This window comes from Mobula birostris, chromosome 12 (genome assembly GCF_030028105.1).
Source record: "Mobula birostris isolate sMobBir1 chromosome 12, sMobBir1.hap1, whole genome shotgun sequence".
In the NCBI taxonomy this organism is placed as follows: domain Eukaryota; kingdom Metazoa; phylum Chordata; class Chondrichthyes; order Myliobatiformes; family Myliobatidae; genus Mobula; species Mobula birostris.
In genome coordinates, this window is record NC_092381.1 from 111,789,926 (window position 1) to 111,812,863 (window position 22,938).

At 45.5% G+C, this 22,938-nt stretch overlaps 1 protein-coding gene across 10 annotated transcripts in view; it reads left to right on the top strand.

The window, feature by feature from the left end:
- The window catches only part of sipa1l3 (signal-induced proliferation-associated 1 like 3), a 406,609-nt gene that overhangs the window by 366,244 nt on the left and 17,427 nt on the right, over window positions 1-22,938 (top strand). For all 10 annotated transcript variants that reach the window (XM_072274491.1, XM_072274490.1, XM_072274495.1 and 7 more), the window contains 3 exons: window positions 15,178-15,343; window positions 19,448-19,652; window positions 20,820-20,966. In XM_072274491.1, coding sequence (XP_072130592.1) covers window positions 15,178-15,343; window positions 19,448-19,652; window positions 20,820-20,966 — 518 coding nt within the window. The remainder of the gene's footprint in view (window positions 1-15,177; window positions 15,344-19,447; window positions 19,653-20,819; window positions 20,967-22,938) is intronic.

A 22,938-nucleotide genomic window follows, 5' to 3' on the forward strand; every position in this document is an offset into this window, starting at 1 on the left:
CAGCAAACATGATAGCACTGGCCACCACAGACTCGTAGAACATCCTCAGCATCATCCGGCAGATGTTAAAGGATCTCAGTCTCCTCAGGAAATAGAGACGGCCCTGACTCTTCTTGTAGACAGCTTCAGTGTTCTTTGACCAGTCCAGTTTATTGTCAATTCGTATTCCCAGGTATTTGTAATCCTTCACCATGTCCACACTGACCCCCTGGATGGAAACAGGGGTCACCGGTACCTTAGCTCTCCTCAGGTCTACCACCAGCTCCTTAGTCTTTTTCACATTAAGCTGCAGATAAATCTACTCACACCATGTGACAAAGTTTCCTACCGTAGCCCTGTACTCCCTTGCTGATGCATCCAACTATGGCAGAGTCATCCGAAAACTTCTGAAGATGACAAGACTCTGTGCAGTAGTTGAAGGCATGGAGGAGGGGCAAGAGAACCTGGGTGTATGTCACAAATGATGAGATTTTGGAGACTGAAACCGAGAAGGAAAGAAGAATTTATTTGACATACCGTACCTTTATGATCTGGAGCACTTCAAAGCACTTTGGGCCCGTGATCCAAAGGGTGATGTGAGAGGGTCCAGAGAAGGCTCATAAGAATGACCCCAGGAATGAAAGCATTTGGTGTCTCTGGACCTGCACTCAATTGAGAAGGATGAGGACAGGAGATCTCATTGAAATCTACCAGGTACTGAAAGACCTGGATAGAGTGGACTTGGGGAGGATCTTTCCTTCGGTGGGAGAGTCCCACATCCAAGGCACAGAAGGGTGCCCTTTGGAACTTAGATGAGGAGGAATTTCTTGAGCCAGGGGTTGGCGAATCTATGAAACGCATTGCCACAGACACCAAGACATTGAGTGTATTTAAGGCAGAGATTGATTGGTTCTTGATTAGTAAATGAGTTAACAGGAGAAGGCAGAAGAAAAATAAATCAGCCAATTTTTCAACAGCAGAGCAAACTTGATGGGCTGAATGGTTTAATTCTGCTCCGACACCTTATGGCTTGAAGTAGGAGCATTGTTGTAACAGCCTGTTTACCTACAACAAAGTGTTAGGTGAAAATTTTAAGGGGAACACGAGGGGAAACTTCTTCACTCAGGGTGTTGAACTGCTGTGCAAGTGGTGCATGTGACCTTGATTTCAATGTTTAAGAGAAGTTTGGATAGGCACATGGATGGCAGGGGTACGGAGATGGTCCCGGTCGGTGCAGGTCGATGGGAGTCGGCAGTTTCAATGGTTCAGCACAGACTGGATAAGCCAAAGTGCCTGTTTCTGTCTGTACTGTACTTTTCCATGTCTCCGTGAATCTAACAAATGATACAATAACACACCAGATTTTTTTTAGTGTAGTTTGGGGAGCGTTACTAGCTGGGACAGTACTTCTCTCCTGCTCTAAGTAGAACCAGGAAGACGCTTGCACCTGTAGGAGAGGTGTCGGGATCTTGGTTGAGAATCCTGCTGAAACAGATGCCACTGCAGTAAACCTCAGTACTGCACACAAACACAAAAGGATTCTGCTGATGCTGGAAATCTGGAGTGTCACACACAAAATGCTGATGGAACTCAGCAGGTCAGGCAGCATCTACGCTGGGGAGTAAACGGTCAATATTTCAGGCCGTGATCCTTCATCAGTCTGGACCCAAAATGTCAGCAGTTTATTCCTGTCTATAGATGCAGCCTGACCTGATAGGGAGCTACAGATGGGTTAGGACATGTACTTGGAAGCAGAACCTAACCCCAAAAGCATGTGTGGGTCAGTTTCTCACTGTGATTGGAAGACTAGAAGACAAATATCCAGTGCAGCACCGAGGGAGTGTGACATTCTTGAAGACACCGTCAATCGGGTATCACATCAGACTGTCTCCCTTCTCTGGTAGATAAACAAAATCCCATGATGACTGTTTCAAGGAAAGAAGTAACTTCATCAATGTTTTATCAATATTTAATCAATTAAACACAATTATCTGAGCATTTTCCTTTACAATTTGTGAAATCTAATTGACTGCTGCCTTTACTATGTTAACACAGTTCAATAGTGCTCTATCAACGTTTAATTTCACTGAACACATCAGATTCTGCAGATGCTGGAAATCTAGAGCAGCACACACACAAAACATTCATAGCAAGAGGATTTGAGTACAGGAGCAGGGAGGTACTACTGCAGTTGTACAAGGCCTTGGTGAGACCACACCTGGAGTATTGTGTGCAGTTTTGGTCCCCTAATCTGAGATGAGACATTCTTGCCATAGAGGGAGTATAAAGAAGGTTCACCAGATTGACTCCTGGGATGGCAGGACTTTCATATGATGAAAGACTGGATCGACTAGGCTGATACTCGTTGGAATTTAGAAGATTGAGGGGGGATCTTATTGAAATGTATAAAATTCTAAAGGGATTGTACAGGCTAGATGCAGGAAGATTGTTCCCGATGTTGGGGAAGTCCAGAATGAGGGGTCACAGTTTGAGGATAAAGGGGAAGCCTTTTAGGACTGAGATTAGGAAAAACTTCTTCACACAGAGAGTGGTGAATCTGTGGAATTCTCTGCCACAGGAAACAGTTGAGGCCAGTTCATTGGCTATATTTAAGAGGGAGTTAGATATGGCCCTTGTGGCTAAAGGGATCGGGGGTATGGAGGGAAGGCTGGTACAGGGTTCTGAGTTGGATGATCAGCCATGATCATACTGAATGGCGGTGCAGGCTCGAAGGGCCGAATGGCCTACTCCTGCACCTATTTTCTAAGTTTCTATGTTAAAACTCTGGAGGACTCAGCAAGTCAGACAGCATCTATGGATGGAATGAACATTCGGCATTTCTGACCAAGACCAATCATCGGGACTGGAGAGAAATGGGGGAGCGCAGAAACCACCTTCTGATGAAGGATCCCTGCCTGAAACATTGAGAATTCATTCCCCTCCATAGATGCTGCCTGACCTGCTGAGTTCCTCCGGCATTCTGTGTGTGTTACTCTGGATTTCCAGCATCTGCAGAATCTCTTGGGTCTTTGATGAGAACCTATGGAGGGAAGTGGATAGAACATAGAACAAGATTCCTGATGAAGGGTCTTGGCCTGAAACGTTGACTGCTTATTCCCTGCCGTAGATACTGTCTGACCTGCTGAGTTCCTCTAGCAAATTGTGTGTGTGTGGCTTAGTACTGTGCAGGAGTTAATCCCTTCAGCTCAAGTCTCTGAGGCATGGTCTGAGCTCTAGACCCGATCTACAACACAAATATTGCAATTTTCTATTGCGGAAGGAAAACAATTTTTGTTAATGGAATACCTTAAAAAATACAGGTCCTAATTGATTGAAAGTGGTGTCACAGGTAGATAGGGTCATAAAGAAAGTTTTTGGCACATTGGCCTTCATAAATCAAAGTATTGAGTACAGGAGATGGGATGTTATGTTGAAGTTGCATAAGACATTGGAGAGGCCCAGTATACTTTATACTCTATTGTCACCAAACAATTGATACTAGAACGTACAATCATCACAGCGATGTTTGATTCTGCGCTTCCCACTCCCTGGATTACAAATATTAAATATTAAAAATAGTAAAAATTAGTAAATATTAAAAATTTAAATTATAAATCATAAATAGAAAGTAGAAAAATGGAAAGTAAGGTAGTGCAAAAAAACTGAGAGGCAGGTCCGGATATTTGGAGGGTACGGCCCAGATCCGGGTCAGGATCCGTTCAGCAGTCTTATCACAGTTGGAAAGAAGCTGTTCCCAAATCTGGCCGTACGAGTCTTCAAGCTCCTGAGCCTTCTCCCGGAGGGAAGAGGGACGAAAAGTGTGTTGACTGGGTGGGTCGTGTCCTTGATTATCCTGGCAGCATTGCTCTGACAGTGTGCAGTGTAAAGTGAGTCCATGGATGGAAGATTGGTTTGTGTGATGTGCTGCGCCGTGTTCACGATCTTCTGCAGCTTTTTTCGGTCTTGGACAGGACAACTTCCATACCAGGTTGTGATGCACCCTAGGAGAATGTTTTCTACAGTGCATCTATGAAAATAAGTGAGGGTTTTAGGGGACAGGCCAAATTTCTTTAGATTTCTCAGGAAATAAAGGCACTGGTGGGCCTTCTTGGCAGTGGACTCTGCTTGGTTGGACCAAGTCAGGTCATTTGTGATATTGACCCCAAGGAACTTAAAGCTTTTGACCTGTTCCTCTTGTGCACCACCAATGTAAATTGGGTCGTGCGGTCCGCTACTCTGTCTGAAGTCAACAACCAATTCCTTCGTCTTGCTGACGTTGAGGGATAGGTTATTGTCTTCACACCATGCCACCAGGTTCTTAATTTCCTCTCTGTACTCAAACTCATCATTACCGGAGATACGGCCTACAATTGTGTTATCAGCAAACTTATATATTGAGTTTGATGGAAACTTGGCTACACAATCATGGGTGTACGGTGAGTACAGCAGGGGGCTGAGTACACAACTTTGTGGGGCACCGGTGCTCAGAGTGATTGTAGAGGAGAGCTTGTCCCCTGCCTTTACAGCCTGGGTCCTGTCCGTGAGGAGGTTGAAGATCCAGCTGCAGATCTGAGTGCTAAGGCCCAATTTCCGGAGCTTAGTAATCAGTTTATTTGGAATGATGGTATTAAAGGCAGAGCTGTAGTCAATGAAAAGGAGCCTTACGTATGCGTCTTTATTCTCCAAGTGTTCTAAGGAGGAATGTAGGGCCAGAGAGATGGCATCTGCCGTTGACCTGTTGCTCCGGTAGGCGAATTGCAAAGCGTTGAAGTTGACTGGTAGGCTGTGGTTGATGTGTGCTATAACCAATCTCTTGAAGCACTTCATAGCAATTGATGTCAGAGCCACAGGTCGATAGTCATTCAGGCATGCCACCTTGCTCTTCTTCGGCACTGGGATTATCGTTACCTTCTTAAAACACGAGGGGATCTTAGACTGAAGCAAGGAGCAGACACTCCAGCTAGCTCACTTGCACAGGCCCGGAGAATCCATCCTGGGAGTATTGTGTGCAGTTTTGATCACCTACCTACAGGAAAGATGTAAATAAGGTTGAAAGAATACAGAGAAAATTTACAAGGATTTACACTGAGGTTAGGTGGGGACTACAAATAGTTAAGGGTGAAGGGTGTAAAGTTTAAAAGGAGCATGAGGGGAAACTTCACTCGGAGGGTGGTAATGAGCTGCTAGCAGAAGTGGTGGATGCAATTTTGGTTTAATGTTTTAGAGAATTTTCATTAGGTGCATGGATGTTAGGGATATGGAAAACTATGGTCCCAGTGCAGGTCAATGGGAGTAGAGTTTAAATGGTTCAGCATGGACTAGATGGGCTAAAGGGCCTGTTTTGATGCTGTATTTTTCTATGATTATGACTCTAAATGAAGAATTATTAAATTCGGTGGAGAAATTTTAATATAAAGAATATTAGGAGAATACTATTGACCCTACTTCACCATCCAATAAGATTATCCTGTTACTGAAGTTCAGTTTCCCACCCGAGCCGAATAATCCTCTAATTCCCATAATGTCTCGGTATCCTGCACCTCACTGAAGTAAAGAAAAGCAAAAACATAGAAACATAGAAAACCTACAGCACAATACAGGCCCTTCGGCCCACAAAGTTGTGCCGAACACATCCCTACCTTAGAAATTACTAGGCTTACCTATAGCCCTCTATTTCACTAAGCTTCATGTACCTATCCAAAAGTCTCTTAAAAGACCCTATCGTATCTGCCTCCACCACCGTCGTCAGCAGCCCATTCCACGTACTCACCACTCTCTGCGTAAAAAACTTACCCCTGACATCTCCTCTGTACCTACTCCCCGGCACCTTAAACCTGTGCCCTCTTGTGGCAACCATTTCAGCCCCGGGAAAAAACCTCTGACTATCCACATGATCAATGCCTCTCATCATCTTATACACCTCTATTTGGTCAAAAACCTTCAGCCTCTGAGAACAAGAAATACCATCTTTTGCTTCTTAAGTGTTCAAATGAACTGTGCTGCCCGCGGCCCCCCCCCCATCAATTTTAGACACCTCATTTTCCAAGTGCTGATTCTGCGCTGGTTATAATTCATCCTCGAGTTCCCTTGCAAATGAGATTTTGCTGACAGTCAGCATCTGTCAAACAACTGGATTTCAATGGGCCTGGGTATCTTGTCAGCTCACAGCGAGTCTGTGAATAAATTAAATTCCCGTCAATCTCTAAAGCACCAACTCTATCATTTATAAAAGAATTTAATGCCACGTCTGTGTGTGAAAGATAAAATATTGTTTTTATTCTAATCAAATACGATCTGCATCCTACCAGCATCCGCCGATACCGTGGGATTAACACAAACCCCTTCACAGAATTCTGAGCTGAGATATTTGTACTTTTCTGCACATACAGATGTGTGGTGTCTATTGATTTAGTGAAAAGCTGAGGTTCCTGGCCCAGAGCCAACAACCGGATGTAGATTATAGAAGGGAAATTGCTGCTTATTTGCAGCCGCCTGCAGCCTCCTCTCTGCCCTATTAAACTTGGGAAGCCTTCAACTGCCGTATCTGATCTGCAAGCTGAAAAGTTTTTTTTCCCCAATATCAGTCAAATTATGAAACGAGCAGAATTAGCTGAATTTTAAGCTGAAGATGATTTGGTAGAAATACTTTTGTCAAGTCCCAACGGTTTTCCCAACAGCCACACTCTCCTGGCCTGCTTGGCCAAGGCTTCAGGCAAAAGTCCCAACAGCATATTAGTTTGATTTAAATTGAAAAAAACAGTTTACCCTGGGATTAATTTCTCTGGTATAAAATATTGAGAATGACATTAGCCCTGAATGAATGTAGAGATTCAACTTCCCATAGTGTTTACATTATCCGTTAGTTGCAGGAAAGCTAAAGGAAGTCGCAGTTCACGTTTGATGGGATATAATTGCTTCCTTGTGACGTGGGAGCATTGTCTGCTTACCAAACAGCGGTAGCCCATGCAGGGACCCTAGTTCCACAGCCTTTCTGCATTTCACCAAGATTAATGGTGTCAGCACTTCAGTTTTAGAGTAGGTGAAAACGTGGGTGGCCTCCAAGTTGAGAAAGAGGTTATTCATACAGGGTGTAGGTGCTGTGGCCCAGAGTGGGAGGCCACAGGATCTCTTCATTCAAGAGCCATTCTCTTTTCTTGCTGCTGCCATCAGGTAGAAGGTACAAGAGCCTCAGGACTCACACCACCAGGTTCAAGAACAGTTACAACCCCTCAACCATCAGGCTCTTGAATAAAAGAGGTTAACTACATTCACTTGCCAATCCATTGAGATCTTCGCACAACCAATGACCACACTTAAAGACTCTTTATCTTGTTATTTCATTTTCTCGTTATTTATTGCCACTTATATTTGCATTTGCACAGTTTGTTGTCTTCTGTGCTCTCGCTCTTTCATTGATCCTGTTGCAGTTACTATTCTGTAGATTTGCTGAGTATGCCTGCAGAAATTGAATCTCAGGATTGAATGCAGTTACATGTATGTACTCTAATAATAAATTTTACTTTGAACTTTGAACTCCCCATGCCCTCCCTCAACCTTGGAGACTATACCCAATCAAAGTCAAATTTATTGTCAGCTGCACAAGTACAAGTATACCCAGATGGTATGAAAAGCCCACTTTGAACCTGCTGGTCTACAGCATCTATGCATTCTAAGTACCATACATACCAGACCATCTTGCAACCAGTCAAGATACTTTTGACAGTACATCCATAGATGTTTGTTAGTGTTCGGTGACAAGCCGAACTTCCTTAACCTTCTAAGAAAGTATTACCTGTACACTTTTCACACTTCCCGAATCGGATGTTCTTGTGGGCCCACAGCAACGGGTACCAGACAGTATACCAGTGCAGTTGTTTGTTAGAACTTATCAGAATCAGATTTAATATCACTGACGTTTGTCATGAAGTTTGTTGTTTTGTGGCAGCAGTACAGTGCAATACATAAAGTGCTGTAAATTACAGAAAGCCATTGCTCTGTGAGGAGGCAAGGAAGATATGTTAGTGCAGTTGCTGTTGATGTTTGGTTGATTGTAGGCATATTTTAACCTACTGGAAAATAAACAGCTTTTGACTTTAAGAGCAATAATAGCTATTACCCAAGTGCTCAGCACCTGGATTTTTCAGTTCCAGATAAGTAACACTGACGGTGAAGCAATTTGTTAAATGAGCAGATACCAGTGAAACAGTAAACTCAGAGGTAATTGAGGATTCAATAAACATTTTGTAGAAGGATATAGATCTTCCAGGAAAATCAAATTGATTTAATTCGCAGAACACAGAACACTACAGCATAGTACAGGCCTTTCAGCCCCCAATGTTATACCAACCTTTTAACCTACTCCAAGAGCAATCCCTCCTACTTAGTCCTCCATTTTCTACCTAAGAGTCTCTTAAATTTCCCTAATATATCTACCTCTACTACAACACCAGCAGCGCGTTCCACTCACCCACCAAAAAATCAACCTCTGACATCCCCACCACAAACAAGACAAGATATACAGATGCTGCAAATCCAATCAACACACACAAAATGCTGGAGGAACTCAGCAGGCCAGGCAGCATCTATGGAAAAGAGTACAATTGACATTTTCGGTGTATTGCTCTGATACTTCCCCTATACTTTCCTCCAAACACCTTGTATTGGCCATTTTCCTCCTGGGGAAAAAGGTACTAGTTCTTATCATATTGTACACCTCTATCAAGTCACCTCTCATCCTCTTCCTCTCCAAAGAGAAAAGTCTGAGCTCGCTCAACCTTTCCTTGTAATCGGGATGACAATCAGCTGAACAGAACTGGGGAGTTTGGGAGGAACCACTTAGGCAGCAATCCCACACAGCCTCGCCTCTTTTATGTAGAGTTTTGACCAGAAGCATTGACAATTCCTTCCCTCCTACAGATGCTGCTCAACCCACTGAGTTCTTCGAGTAGATTGTTGCTCCAGATTCCAGCATTTGCAGTCTCTGTGACTCCACTGCCTGCATAATCCAGCCACTTCATCCTCTGCCCCAGAATCCACTAGGGTAGTATTGAGGTCTCTTCTCTGGAAAGCCCAAAAGCAGATTATTGTCAAGTTGGGAAATGTGGCAAGCATGTGATTGTGTCAGGGAGTGACCAGTCACTATTTGTCTCTCAGTGGAGGTTAATGGAAGAGTGCTAGACAAAGTACAGAAGGACGTTCCTATCCATCTACCTATCTCCAACACCTTCACCTGTCCGTAAACCTATCTCCAACACCTACACCTGTCCGTAAACCTATCTCCAACACCTACACGTGTCCATCTACCTATCTCCAAAACCTTCACCTGTTGATCAACCTACCTCCACCACCTTCACCTGTCCATCTACCTATCTCCAAAACCTTCACCTGTCAATCAACCTATCTCCAACACCTACACCTGCCCATATACCTATCTCCAATATCACCTGTCCATCTACCTATCTCCAACACCTTGACCTGTCAATTAACCTATCTCCAACACCTTCACCTGTCGATCAACCTATCTCCAACACCTACACCTGCCCATATACCTATCTCCAATATCACCTGTCCAACTAGCTATCTCCAACGCCTACACCTGTCCACCTACCTATCTCCAAACCTTCACCTGTCAATCCACCTATCTTCAACACCTACTCCTGTTCATAAACCTATCTTCAACACCTACACCTGTCGATCCACTTATCTCGCAACACCTTCACCTGCCTATCCTTGGTCATGCTGACGTTGAGTGCAAGGTTGTTGTTACAACACCACTCAACCACCTGATCTATCTCACTCCCATCTGATATTCTGCCAACCATAGCTGTGTCTTTGGCGAATTTATAGATGGTGTTTGTGCTGTGCCTAGCCACACAGTCAGTGGTCTAAGCATGCATTCTTGAAGTGCACCGGTGTTGATTGTTAGCGAGGAGGAGATGTTATCTCTGATCTACACTGACTGTTACTAATGACCAACACAATCCGAACATGTGTTTGGGGTAGCCCACAGGTGTCACCACACCCCTGGTGCCAACATAGCATGCCCACTACTCACCAGTCCTTACTAACCTGTACGTCTTTGGAATGTGGGAGGAAGCTGGAGCACTGAGAGGAATATCATGAAGTCACGGGGAGAATGTACAAACTCCTTGCAGACAGCAGTGGGTATTGAACCAGTTTCCCTGGTTTTGTACGCTAAAGTGCTGGGTAAGGGCACAGGGTGAATGGCGGGAGATGGCTCGGGTACTGTATTGGAAAATTTGTGGGTGCACAGGATGAGTGCCAAGGGGTGGAAGGAGACAATTCCCAAAATGAGGTCTGGGTCTAATAGGATGTTGAAGTTGAAAACATTTGGAGAGAAAGTGTGAACTTCATAGCAAGGACATTAAGTACTGGAAGTGATAAGAACTGAACTCAAAGGTTTCAATCCTCCCAATGTTCAAAGTAAATTTATGATCGAAGTGTGTATATGTTACCATAAGTTACCCCTCAGTTAATGGTAGGGGTCCATGGCATAAAAAAGGTTGGGAACCCCTGATATACTACCTTGGGATTCATTTCCTAGCAGACATTTACAGGAATAGAATAGGATCTCTGAAAGACTGACAAGCAACCAATCTGAAAAAAATAGACAAACATTCAATAAATAGATACTTTTGGTTTAAGATGGTGCTACTGAAGGTGGATGACAGCGTAGTTTTCAAAGCAAGAAATTTGACTAGATACTCGATTCATAACACTTTATATGGAAAATTCTGGAAAACGACTACTGCAAACAGTGAAAAGATGAGCAAAGACGAGGCTGATCCGAGGGTTGGGGCACGGGGGTGCGAGACAGAGTCGGGGCGTGGGGGCGCGAGACAGAGTCGGGGCGCGGGGGCGCGAGACAGAGTTGGGGCAAAGTCACGGCATGTTCCAGGAGAAGTTGCAGAGAAGAGAAGTTGAAACTTCGGAGAGGACAAGTGTTGAATCTGAATTGTTTTGGATCTCATTCAGTAAAACTGAGTGCGAGATTTGATCTATCTAAGTGCCTTTGCCAATTTGGAAAAGTCGAGTTTGGGCGGGAAGTGGCCCAGAGCGTATTGCTGTGGCGTGGCCCCAGTTCGAGTGTGGGGGAGGACCTGGTGCTTGGACAAGTTAAAATGCTGGGCCAGGTGGATTGAAAAGGCAGGATGAGGCAAGGATCAAGCTGGTTCTGCTCCACGATGTTTTACTCCGCTCTCCTTGGCACTGAGGCTGAGCTCCTGCTGCTCTGAGCTTAGTATCTACGAGCTTTATGCCGGTTTGCCCTGCTATACGATGAACTAAGACCGAGGCTATAAGCCTACTCTGGCTGCTCTGGGAGTCAGGTCTATGGACTCAGTTTGGCTTGGAATGCTGATACTTGCTTCTATTGTTTGCATGATTTGAGTTTTTCTCCTCTTTCTCTGCACTTTGGGTGTGGGTCTTTTTTTAATTGGGTTCGTTCAGGTTTCTTGCTTTGGAGCTGCTTGTGAGCAGACGTTTCTCAGAAGGTTGTTTAATTTATACATTTTTTGATAATAAATGTACAATACCTTTGTTCAAAATTATTCCTTAGACCTTCTGCTAAGGCAACATGTAATAGCATACAAATTATGAATTATACTTTAAGCACAGCTCTGGAGAAGGAATGTGATTGTTCTCACACACTGAGAATGAAGATATCTGGAGATGTCTCTCTGCCATTTTCTGTAGTTTGATGTCACGCCAGGGAGCAAAGCCTAATTGCCAGCATGTGGCGAGATACAGGCAGGGATTCAGCAGCATTTCCACTCTGAATCTTCTAGTGCTTTCCCCTTCACGGATTAGAATGTGCTAGCTGCAGAATTCAAAGCCAATTAGTGCTGGCACTCAAGATCTGAAGACTTTTAAATATTTCTGCCTTGAGACAAGGGTAGGGTGTTGGGGGGAGATGTGGGATTTGGCAAGAGTACTCACACACAGTTCCACTTGTCAGAGTGCACAACAGTGTTGTCTGGGCGAATGTTTCTGTTGTCACTAATATGTATTAGAAGCTTGTAAGTACAATCAAAGGGCTTGCTTTCTTCCTGTATAAAAGCCTCATGCAGTGTGATCTTTTTATTTTCCTTCTGTTCCTTCTATCCTGAAGGGATGTGGCTTCTGTCTGTGACCTTCTTTGCTGCCTATTGATATTGTGTAAACTCCAAAGGACATGTCACTGGAGTGTAATCACTCCAAATTTGAATTCCTGGGAGTTCACAACACGGACGACCTCACCTGGTCTCTCAGTATCGCCTTGCTGAACAAGAAGGCACAGCAGCACCTCCACATTCTGAGGAGATTGAGGCGAGCGAGGGTCCCTCCACCCCCCCCCTCGCATCTTACAGGAGCACCACTGGGAGTGTTCTGACAAGCTGCATCTCCGTCTGGTCTGGGAGCAGCCGAGCATTGGGCTGGCAGTCCCAACAAAGGACTGTGAGAACGGCCCAGAGGATCACAGGGGTCTCCCTACCATCCATCAGGGACATTTATCAGGAGCGCTGCATACGCAAGGCTCTTAGTATTATCAAGGAACCCACCCATCCATCCAGCATCTCCTTTGACTTTCTACCATCAGGCAGGAGACTCTGATGATAAAAACAAGAACTGTCGGGATGGGAAAGTTTCTTCCCTCAGGCCGTTAGGCTTCTGAACTCCCTGCTGCATTGTATTCGAAGTGTCACAGATAACTTGTTTTCTACCCTACAATATTTAGTTTATGCACTTTCCTTTATCAATGCGTAATCCATTTGTAGATGTAATTCTTACTTTCTTAAGTTATTGTGTGTTATGTATACTATTGTGCTTTACACGGGTTCAGAGAAACATCTCATTTGATGGTATACATATACATTGATAAATAACAATAAACTTGACTTGGTTAGAATAAAGAGGAGATTAGATTAGCATGTTTTCATGTATATATCAAAAACATACAGAGAAATGTGTATTTGGCGTCAATGACCAACACAGTTTGGGAATGCACTGGGTTCAGCCCACAGCTGCTGACATCGTACACCCACAGCTCACTACCTCTAATCTCCCCTAACGTGGGAGGAAATTGGGAGACACAATGGCACAGTGGCTGGACAAAGCTTTACAGTGACAGTAACCAGTGTTCAATTTTATAAGGAGTTTGTACGTTCTCCACATGACCACATCAGTTTTCTCTGGGTGCTCGTTTTCCCCAACAGTACAAAGACGAAGAGGTTATGGTTAGTAAGTTGTGGGCATGCTATCATGCTATGTTAGTGCTGGAAGTGCGTCACTTGCTGTGTGCACATATATCCAAGAATGGGAAAGTGGATATTAGACAATTGATTTGAAACAGAAAGATGTCATATTAAAAACTGGCCAGCAAGTCAATAGTCACAGAGAGTCATAGAGCATACGGCACAGAAATAGGTTCTTTGGCCCATCTAGTCTGTACTGAATTGTTATCAGAATCAGGTTTAATATCACCAGCATATGTCGTGAAATTTGTTAACTTTGTGGCAGCAGTACAATGCAATACTTGATAAATATAGGGAAAAAACTGAATTACAGTAAATAAATATGTATATTAAATAGTTAAATTAAAAAGTAGTACAAAAACAGAAATAAAAAAGTAGTGAGGTTCAATGCCCATTCAGATATCAGATAACAGAGGGGAAGAAGCTGTTCCTGAATCGTTGAGTGTGTGCCTTCAGGCTCCTGTACCTCCTTCTTGACGGTAGCAATGAGAAGAGGGAATGACCTGGATGGTGAGGATCTTTAATGATGGATGCCGCCTTTCTGAGGCACTGCTCCTTGGAGATGTCTTGGATACTACGGAGACTAATGGCCACGATGGGTATTCTGCCTAGTTCCGTTGACTTGCGCCTGGACCATATCCCACCATCCATGTACTTATCCAAACTAGTTGGTGTAACCGCAGCTTCACTTCTCAGCCATTTGGAAGCTGGTAGAAATTTTGTTTGGACAATTAGATAAGATGGAGTTCACAAGAAAAAGTGAGTTCAAAAGCTGATTGCCTCTACGTTGGTGGGAACGGTTTGTCTAGTGAAGTGCAGTGCATTGGTCATCTGAGGCTGCAGTTTTCAGATTTGCTGTGAGCTATCACATCTTCCCACACACGCAGACTACTGGAGTGAGCTGGACATGCCGTTGTGTCCCAAAGACAAAGGGGGCATCCATTGAAGGTGAGGGAGGTGGCGATAGGTTCAAGGGGCATGTGAGGGGTAAGTTTTTAACTCAGAGAGTAGTGGATGCCTGCCTTGTACGGTAGTAGAGGCAAACACATTAGAGGCTTTTAAGAGACATTTGGATAGGCACATGGATGTCAGAAAAATGGAAGGATATGGACATGGTGTTGGTAGGAGAGATTAGTGTTGGGTGTTTTTAATTTGCTTTTCAGCTGCTTCAGCACAGCATTGTGGGCCGAATAAGTCATAGAAACATACAGCACAGAAACAGGCCCTTCGGCCCATCTAGTCTGTTCTGAACCATTTAAACTGCCTACTGCCATCGACCTGCACTGGGACCATAGCCCTCCATGTGCCTATCCAAACTTCTCTTAAATGTTGAAATCGAGCTTGCATGCACCACTTGCACTGGCCTGTCCACGTGCCGTAAGGTTGTAATGTTCTGTGTTCTAAGACATAACAAGGAAACTGGTAAATACAGAACCAGTACATCAACACACACACGGTGCTGGAGCAGCCCAGCGGGTCAGGCAGCATCAGCGGAAATGAATCAATTATTGATGTTTCGGGCCGAGACCGTTCTTCAGGACTGAAAAGGAAGGAGGTGGGAAGATGCCAGAATGGAAGGTGGGGGAGTGAGAGGAGGGGAAGGGAGGAGGCAAGCTGGAAGGTGATAGGTGAAGCCAGGTGGCTGGGAAAGCTCAAAAGCTAGAGGAAGAGAAGGAGAAGGGGCTCGGGGGGAAGTAATAGGCAGATGAGAAGAGCTAAAGGTCGGGTGGGGGGGGTGTGGAATTAATATTTATTAAAATACTTGTACCTTTCAGTAGGAGAGGGAGTAAACAGAATGCTCTTAACACATCTCATGGTATCTTTGACCCATAATTATCAGAATTAAATGACAAATGGTTCATAATCCAATTACTTGAAAGGATGCTCCTTTATCGTTAAGGTAATAAAAGTCTGCATTCTCTTTTTTTCTCTCTCTCTCTCACAGGACAACCACTGTTGCCTCTACAAATGTCTTTGGGCAGCCCAGACTGCGGGCGTCTCTCCGTGACCTCCGATCACCACGCAGAGCTCAGAAATCCACCCTCGAAGAGGATTTGAAGAAGCTTATAGTGCTGGACAGCCCGTTGCCGGAACCAGATCGGGAAATGCTTGTACGTCCTGGTGTTGGTTGGGTGGTTGGGGGTGTGCCTGATGCCAGTGGACTAGTAAACTGTGAGCAGGGCATTTGCAGACTCTTGAGCAAGAGAAACTTGGCTGAGAAAGGGGTGAGGGGCTTGAATGTGCCTCACACTTCTTGGCATTAAATATTGGGGAATTTTTCCACTGTTTAAGGCAGAGTTGGACATTTGTAAGGAGGGAGAGAGGAAACGAAGGCTCAAGTTACCCAATATATCCAGGAAAGCAGACAAGGGGATCTCACCTCTTCCACCACTGCGCATTTCAAAGCAGAATTAGCAGAGCATATAAGACCATAAGATATAGGAACAGAATTGGGGCATTTGACCCATCAAGTCTGCTCTGCCATTTCATCATAGCTGATTCATTTTCACTCTCAGCCCCAATCTCCTGCCTTCTTCCCATATCCCTTCATACCCTGGCTAATCAAGAAACTATCATCATCTGCCTTAAATATACCCAATGACTTGGCCTCCACGGCTGCCTGTGGCAACAAATTCCACAGATTCACCACTCGTTGGCTGAAGAAATTCCTTCTCATCTCCATTCTGAATGGATGTCCCTCTATTCTGAGGTGGTGTCCCCTGGTCTTCAACCCCCGCACTATAGGAAACATCCTCTCCACATCCACTCTATCGAGGATTTTCAACTTTTGATAGATTTCAATGCGATTCCCCCCCCCCCATTCTCCTAAAAATTCCAGCGAGTACAGGCCCAGAGCCATTAAACGCTCCTCATATGACAAGCTTTTCAATCCCACAGTCATTTTTGCAATGCTCCTTTGAACCCTCTGCAATGACAGCACGTCCTTCCTTAAATAGAGGGCCCAAGGATGAATAATTCCAGAAGAACTGTATTTCTGTAAATGCCCATATCGGCAGGAGGAAGAAACAAACCAGTGAATGAGGTATTGGCAAAAGGTAGATGCGTAACACAGGTCAAAGGAATTCTGCAGGATATGTATCAATAAAATATAGAACCTTACAGCACAGTACAGATCCTTCAGCCCACGATGTGCTGACCTTTAACCTACTTAAGATCAATCTAATCCTTCCCTCCTGCACGGCCTTCCATTTTCTTTGAACACAAATATGTGAAAGGTAGGCGCCACAGTCAGCAGGATGTTTCCACTGTCCTGTTTCACCATTCAATATGATCTGCTATTTGACTCAACTCCGCTTCCCTGTCTCACTTCCCCTGTAGAACAGAATCTCGCTACCTGAAATTCATTCCCAGCATCTGCAGAATGTAGATAGTGGGACACTGGAGTGACCTAAAGTTCTTCAGGCAATTGCATTCCTTGGTGTGTAGTATATTCATGGACTTTCCCAAAATGAGTCATTGGAATATTATGCAGATATTCAGATTCCCAGAAAGCAAGTGTGTTGGTAAAACTTTCCTAAAGGAAATGGTGAAGTCACTCTTTCCTGACTTAGCAGGGTGCTGCATTCTCCCTCTTAGCAGAAGGAGTGACACATGGCCTTTGTGAAACCATCATAGGCGATGCAGTGGTGCAGGTGGTGAGGCCACTCTCAGCTTCGGTGGCCTGGGTTCGATCCTGAACCTGGGTGAGGTCTGGGTGGAGTTTGCTTCTGTGACCATGCAGATCTTTCCTCAAACCTCCCAAAGATGTGCAGGTTATGGGTTAATTGGGCATTGTACATTGTTCCTAATATAACTGGTGGTACGATCAGAGGTCTCAGGTGGCAATTTGGGGGTGCAAAAGTGTTCTGCACGTGACAGTACTGTGCAAAAGCCTTAGACACATATACAGTACTGGGCAATAAGTCTTAGACACTTTTGCACAGTACTGTATTAGTCAACACAGTGCAGGGAGCAAATTTGTAAATCTGGTAGAAGCAAGCGATGTTGGGAATGGTGAAGGTGGAGAGCTACAGGTGGGCTGTGGGACAGGAAGGGTGTGGGACAGGTGGGGTGTGGGACAGGAGGGGTGTAGGACAGGTGGGGTGTGGGACAGGAGGGGTGTGGGACTGGAGGGGGTGTGGGATGGGGGTGTGGGACAGGAGGGGTGTGGGACCAGAGGGGGTGTGGGACAGGAGGGGTGTAGGACAGGTGGGGTGTGGGACAGGTGGGGTGTGGGACCGGAGGGGGTGTGGGACAGGTGGGGTGTGGGACAGGAGGGGTGTGGGACAGGAGGGGTGTGGGATAGGTGGGGTGTGGGACCGGAGGGGGTGTGGGACAGGAGGGGTGTGGGACAGGTGGGGTGTGGGAAAGGAGGGGTGTGGGACAGGAGGGGGTGTGGGACAGGAGGGGTGTGGGACTGGAGGGGGTGTGGGACAGGAGGGAGTGTGGGACAGGAGGGGGTTTGGGACAGGAGGGGTGTGGGACAGGAGGGGTGTGGGACTGGAGGGGGTGTGGGACAGGAGGGGTGTGGGACCGGAGGGGGTGTGGGACAGGAGGGGTGTGGGACTGGAGGGGGTGTGGGATGGGGGTGTGGGACCGGAGGGGGTGTGGGACAGGAGGGGTGTGGGAGAGGAGGGGTGTGGGACTGGAGGGAGTGTGGGATGGGGGTGTGGGACAGGAGGGGTGTGGGACCGGAGGGGGTGTGGGACAGGAGGGGTGTGGGACAGGTGGGGTGTGGGACAGGTGGGGTGTAGGACAGGAGGGGGTGTGGGACTGGAGGGGGTGTGGGACAGGAGGGGTGTGGGACCGGAGGGGGTGTGGGACAGGAGGGGTGTGGGACAGGAGGGGTGTGGGACCGGAGGGGGTGTGGGAAAGGAGGGGTGTGGGACAGGTGGGGTGTGGGACAGGAGGGTTGTAGGACAGGAGGGGTGTGGGACAGGAGGGGTGTGGGACAGGTGGGGTGTGGGACTGGAGGGGGTGTGGGACAGGAGGGGGTGTGGGACTGGAGGGGGTGTGGGACTGGAGGGGGTGTGGGACAGGAGGGGTGTGGGACCGGAGGGGGTGTGGGACAGGAGGGGGTGTGGGACAGGAGGGGTGTGGGACAGGTGGGGTGTGGGACAGGAGGGGTGTGGGACAGGTGGGGTGTGGGACAGGTGGGGTGTGGGAAAGGAGGGGTGTGGGAAAGGAGGGGTGTGGGACAGGTGGGGTGTGGGAAAGGAGGGGTGTGGGACAGGTGGGGTGTGGGACAGGTGGGATGTGGGACATGTGGCAGAGAACGAATGCTGGGGAAGTGGGAGGGGTGGTGAGGATGCAGACACACCCAGCACCGAGACACCAGGCAAGGTAATTTGATTACAAATAATTGATTTATTGATCATTACAGAATGTCTTTCTGGTGCTTCCCGCTCCCTCCACTCTCCCTTCCCCTTTTCCCAACCGTGACTCCTCTCTGCATGTCCCCTCATCTGACTCAGTCCACAATAGAGACCCGTATCAGAATCAGATTTATCGTCATTCACAGTAGAGGCATCTGTTAGTCTTGCGAGACCATGGCTCTGCGCCTGGTAAGTCTTCACTCTCCAGGGCGCAGGCCTGGGCAAGGTTGTATGGAAGACCAGCAGTTGCCCATGCTGCAAGTCTCCCCTCTCCACGACACCGATGTTGTCCAAGGGAAGGGCATTAGGACCCACACAGCTTGGCACCAGTGTTGTCGCAGAGCAATGTGTGATCAAGTGCCTTGCTCAAGGACACAACACGTTTCCTCGGCTGGGGCTCGAACTCACGACCTTCAGATCACTAGTCCAATGCCTTAACCACTTGGCCACGCGCCCACCAAATGTCATGAAATTTGTTTTTCTTTGTGACAGCAGTACAGTGCAATACATAAAATTACTATAGTACTGTGCACCCTAGGCACTCTAGCTATAAATATGTGCCTGAGACATTTGGACAGTACTGTATATGGTAGCATATACATAATATAATAATAAATATAATTTGAGCTTTGATGGTTGAAATGAATTTGGTGAATTACAAAGAATAGTACAGGCCCTTCAACCCACGATGTTGTGTAGACCCCTTAACCGACTCTATCTAACCCTCCCCTCCCTCGTAGCCTTCCATTTTTCTAAATTTTAAAGGAACTGTTTTCCCTGCTGTGTGCCTGTTTGTATTTTTTTATTTAAAAAACAAGGAATTTCCTTGCTGTTTTCTAGCATTCTTCACGGAAGAGCCTGCAGAGGACACTGTCTGATGAAAGTATTTGCAGCGGCCGAAGGGAGCCGACCTTCCCCAATTCCCAGCTCGCAGCCATCAACCAGGCACTGCCGAATGATGTCATCTTCACCAGCACCTACCCATCCCAAACACTACCCGTTCGCAGGCTGAATCAGCCTCCCCCATCCACCTACGAAAAGAAAAGTAAGAGTTTCACCTGAATTAAGATGACGCTTCTACTCCTTGATTGCTTGATCTTTGCCCTCATAAATTTGGAATTTTAATTCATGTCTTTTTTTGTTTATTTTACTCGTGTATTATGTAAAGGGGTTGGCAAGGTGCAGAAACGTCTCTACCAAAGGAGATGTAGGGTTTCCATCCACTAGCCTGCAGGTAACCCTTGGGCAAGGTATACACCCCACCCCCCAACAAATCAGGGTCATGTGAAGCTATGGGAGCAGGTGGCGGATGGTCGTATGAGCAGCCGGTGCAGATCACAAGTCCTGGTTATGTGACCACTGACACCAGGCAGACAATCTCTGAACAGTATTGATAATGGGTTGGGTGTCACCTGTCTTGTAAAGACTCTGCCCAGAAGGCGGCAATAGCAAATCATTTCTGTAGAAAAATTTGCCAAGAACAATCATGGTCATGGAAAGACCATGATCACCCATATCGTAGAAAGAAACAACTTGATTCTGGCTCCTGCTTACCCCTGATTCCCATCACTGCCATTGGCAGAGGAGTCTCAACTACATGGGCTTTTATATTTTGAAATCCAGTTCCTTAACTAAACTCTCCAACTTTCTCACTTCACCTATATTCAGGCCATCTGGCCTACCATAGCCTTGAGTACTTCACTGTCAGATCTTACTCAGATATTACTTGTGAGACAGCTCTGAGCATTTTGTGGTGTTGATTATACAATTCAGATAGAAGTTGCTATAAAGGTAGTTTGTCATTATTATTATTCGAGATACATCACCGTAACAGCTCCTTCCGGTCCAATGAGTCCATTACATGCTTTCACCAATTAACCTATCGACCCACATGTCTGTGGAATGTGGGAGGGAACAGCACACTCTGGGGAAAACCCATGCTGGGGAGAACGTAGAAACTCTTTACAGATAGCACCGGGAATTGTACACTGGTCACTACATTAACCGCGATGCTGCCATTCTGCCCTAAGAAACGGGATTTATAACTCACGCATGATCTTTGGGAATGTGGCAGGAGCTAAACCATTCTTGTGAACCTCCTCTGAACCCTCCAATGTCAGCACATCCTTTATAAGGGATAGTTGTGGTAGTTCATCACAAGATCTCCACTTTTATTTCTGGTGGCTAATCCTGCACTGTCTCTTCTGCCCAGATAACATATCTGCCTCTGAGCTGTCACTGAGTGACGTGCGAGACCGATTACCTGTGCGTCGTAACGATCCGGGACTGATGCCACTGCCAGACCCGGAGACGGAGCTGGAATGGTCCAGCCTGGTCAGTGTTGCCAAAGCATATGAGGGTAAGACTCGCTCTGTGAAGAATTTCCCAATTTAAAACAAAAATCTATCAGAATCTGAATCAAGTTTGTTATCAATAATATTTGTTGTGAAATGTGATCTTTTGCTGCAGCAGGACAATGCAATGCATTCAATATGACATAAATTATAAGAAATACAGTTTAAAAAATAAGTAGTGTAAAAGGAAACAAAAATAGCAAAACTAGTGAGATAGTGTTCATGGGCTCATTGTCCATTCACAAATCTGATAGTGGAGAGGAAGAAGCTGTTCCTGAAATGTTGAGTGTGTGTCTTCAGCCTCCTGTATCACCTCCTTGATGGTAGCAATGAGAACACGGTGTATACTGGGTGATGGGGGTCCTTAATGGAAGCATAGAAAACTTGCAGCACAATACAGGCCCCTTGGCCCACAAAGCTGTGCCGAACATGTCCTTACCTGAGAAATTACCTAGGGTTACCCATAGCCCTCTGTTTTTCTGAGCTCCATGTACCTGCCTAGGAGTCTCTTAAAAGACCCTATCGTTTCTGCCTCCACCACCGTCACCGGCACCGGCACCCCATGCCACACGCTCACCACCCTCTGCATAAAAAACTTACCCCTGACATCTCCTCTGTACCTACTAACAAGCACCTTAAAACTGTGCCCTCTCATGCTTGCCATTTCAGCCCTGGGGAGAAAGCCTCTGACTATCCACACGATCAATGCCTCTCATCTTAATGATGGAGGCCACCTTTTGAGGCATCATCTTTCCTGATGGTGGGGAGTCTAGTATCCTCCATACCAGACAGTGATGCAGCCATTTAGAATGGTACGTCTGTAGAATTTTGCTCTTTGTTAGAGTCTTTGTGATATAATTCCTAATTAAATATATTATAAATTCAGAAATCTATCAGGAACTAATAGTATCTGTTTACTATTTCCAGCATTTTCTTCAATCAAAAACATAAATGTTGTTGATTTCTTGACCATTAATCTGTTTGGCTGCGTCTGGGAGACAGTAGAGACTCTCAGTAAAGCTACATGTCAGCGGAGGACAATAGAGTTCCATAGACCCTGTCACAAGGTTGCGAAGCTTCAATGCAGATCACCCCTGATGAATTTGTCCTTAACATAGAACAATACAGCACAGTACAGGCCCTTCGGCCCACAATGTTGTGCTAATCCCTTTAACCTACTCTAAGACCAATCTAACTCTTCCCCCCACGTAGCCCAATATTTTTCTGTCATCATATGCCTATCTATGAGTCTCTTAAATGCCCTTAACGTATCTACTGTTGGATCTCTGTTTAATATCTGATCCTCAGGGTTCTTCCAGGAGTCAAGAATGACAAGCAGTCTTAATTCCAAGATTACAGTTTATTTTAGTGTGCAAACAAACATGTAGATACTAAGCAAACTAAATAAAGGTCTGAGAAATGATGCTAAGGGGGGAATTAATGCTGAGAGAAAAGAATAAAGATGGCACTTCTGGAAGGTCTACCACTTTTATAGATAAGAGAAATTCCTTAAAGAGAGAGATAAATTAGTTAATAGGCTACATAATTAAAACAATTACATCACGTGGGTAATGTGCTAATGAAAAATGAGAAAGGTAATAAACCTTTAGTTTAGCTGCATTATTATTAAAAAGCATTAGTGGTTTCCAACACTGCCTAGTCAGGATTTAGTTCATCCCTCATGAAGGGTCTCAGCTTGAAACATCAACTATTTATTCCTCTCCATAGATGTTGCCTGACCTGATGAGTTCCTCGGGCATTTTGTGTTCATTATTCAGGATTTTGTTAATTTGTTAAAGGTGACTTGTTTTAGGGTTGGGAGTTAGTTGTTCCTGCTCTGATATAAAGGCAATTGACAAATTTCCATCAAAGAACTGGCAAAGTGGAAGTGCAGGCTCATAAACCCCTGCAACTACTTATTCCGGGTAAATGTATTTCAAATATAAAGCTGAAAATTAGTTTGATTTGTCAGTAGCC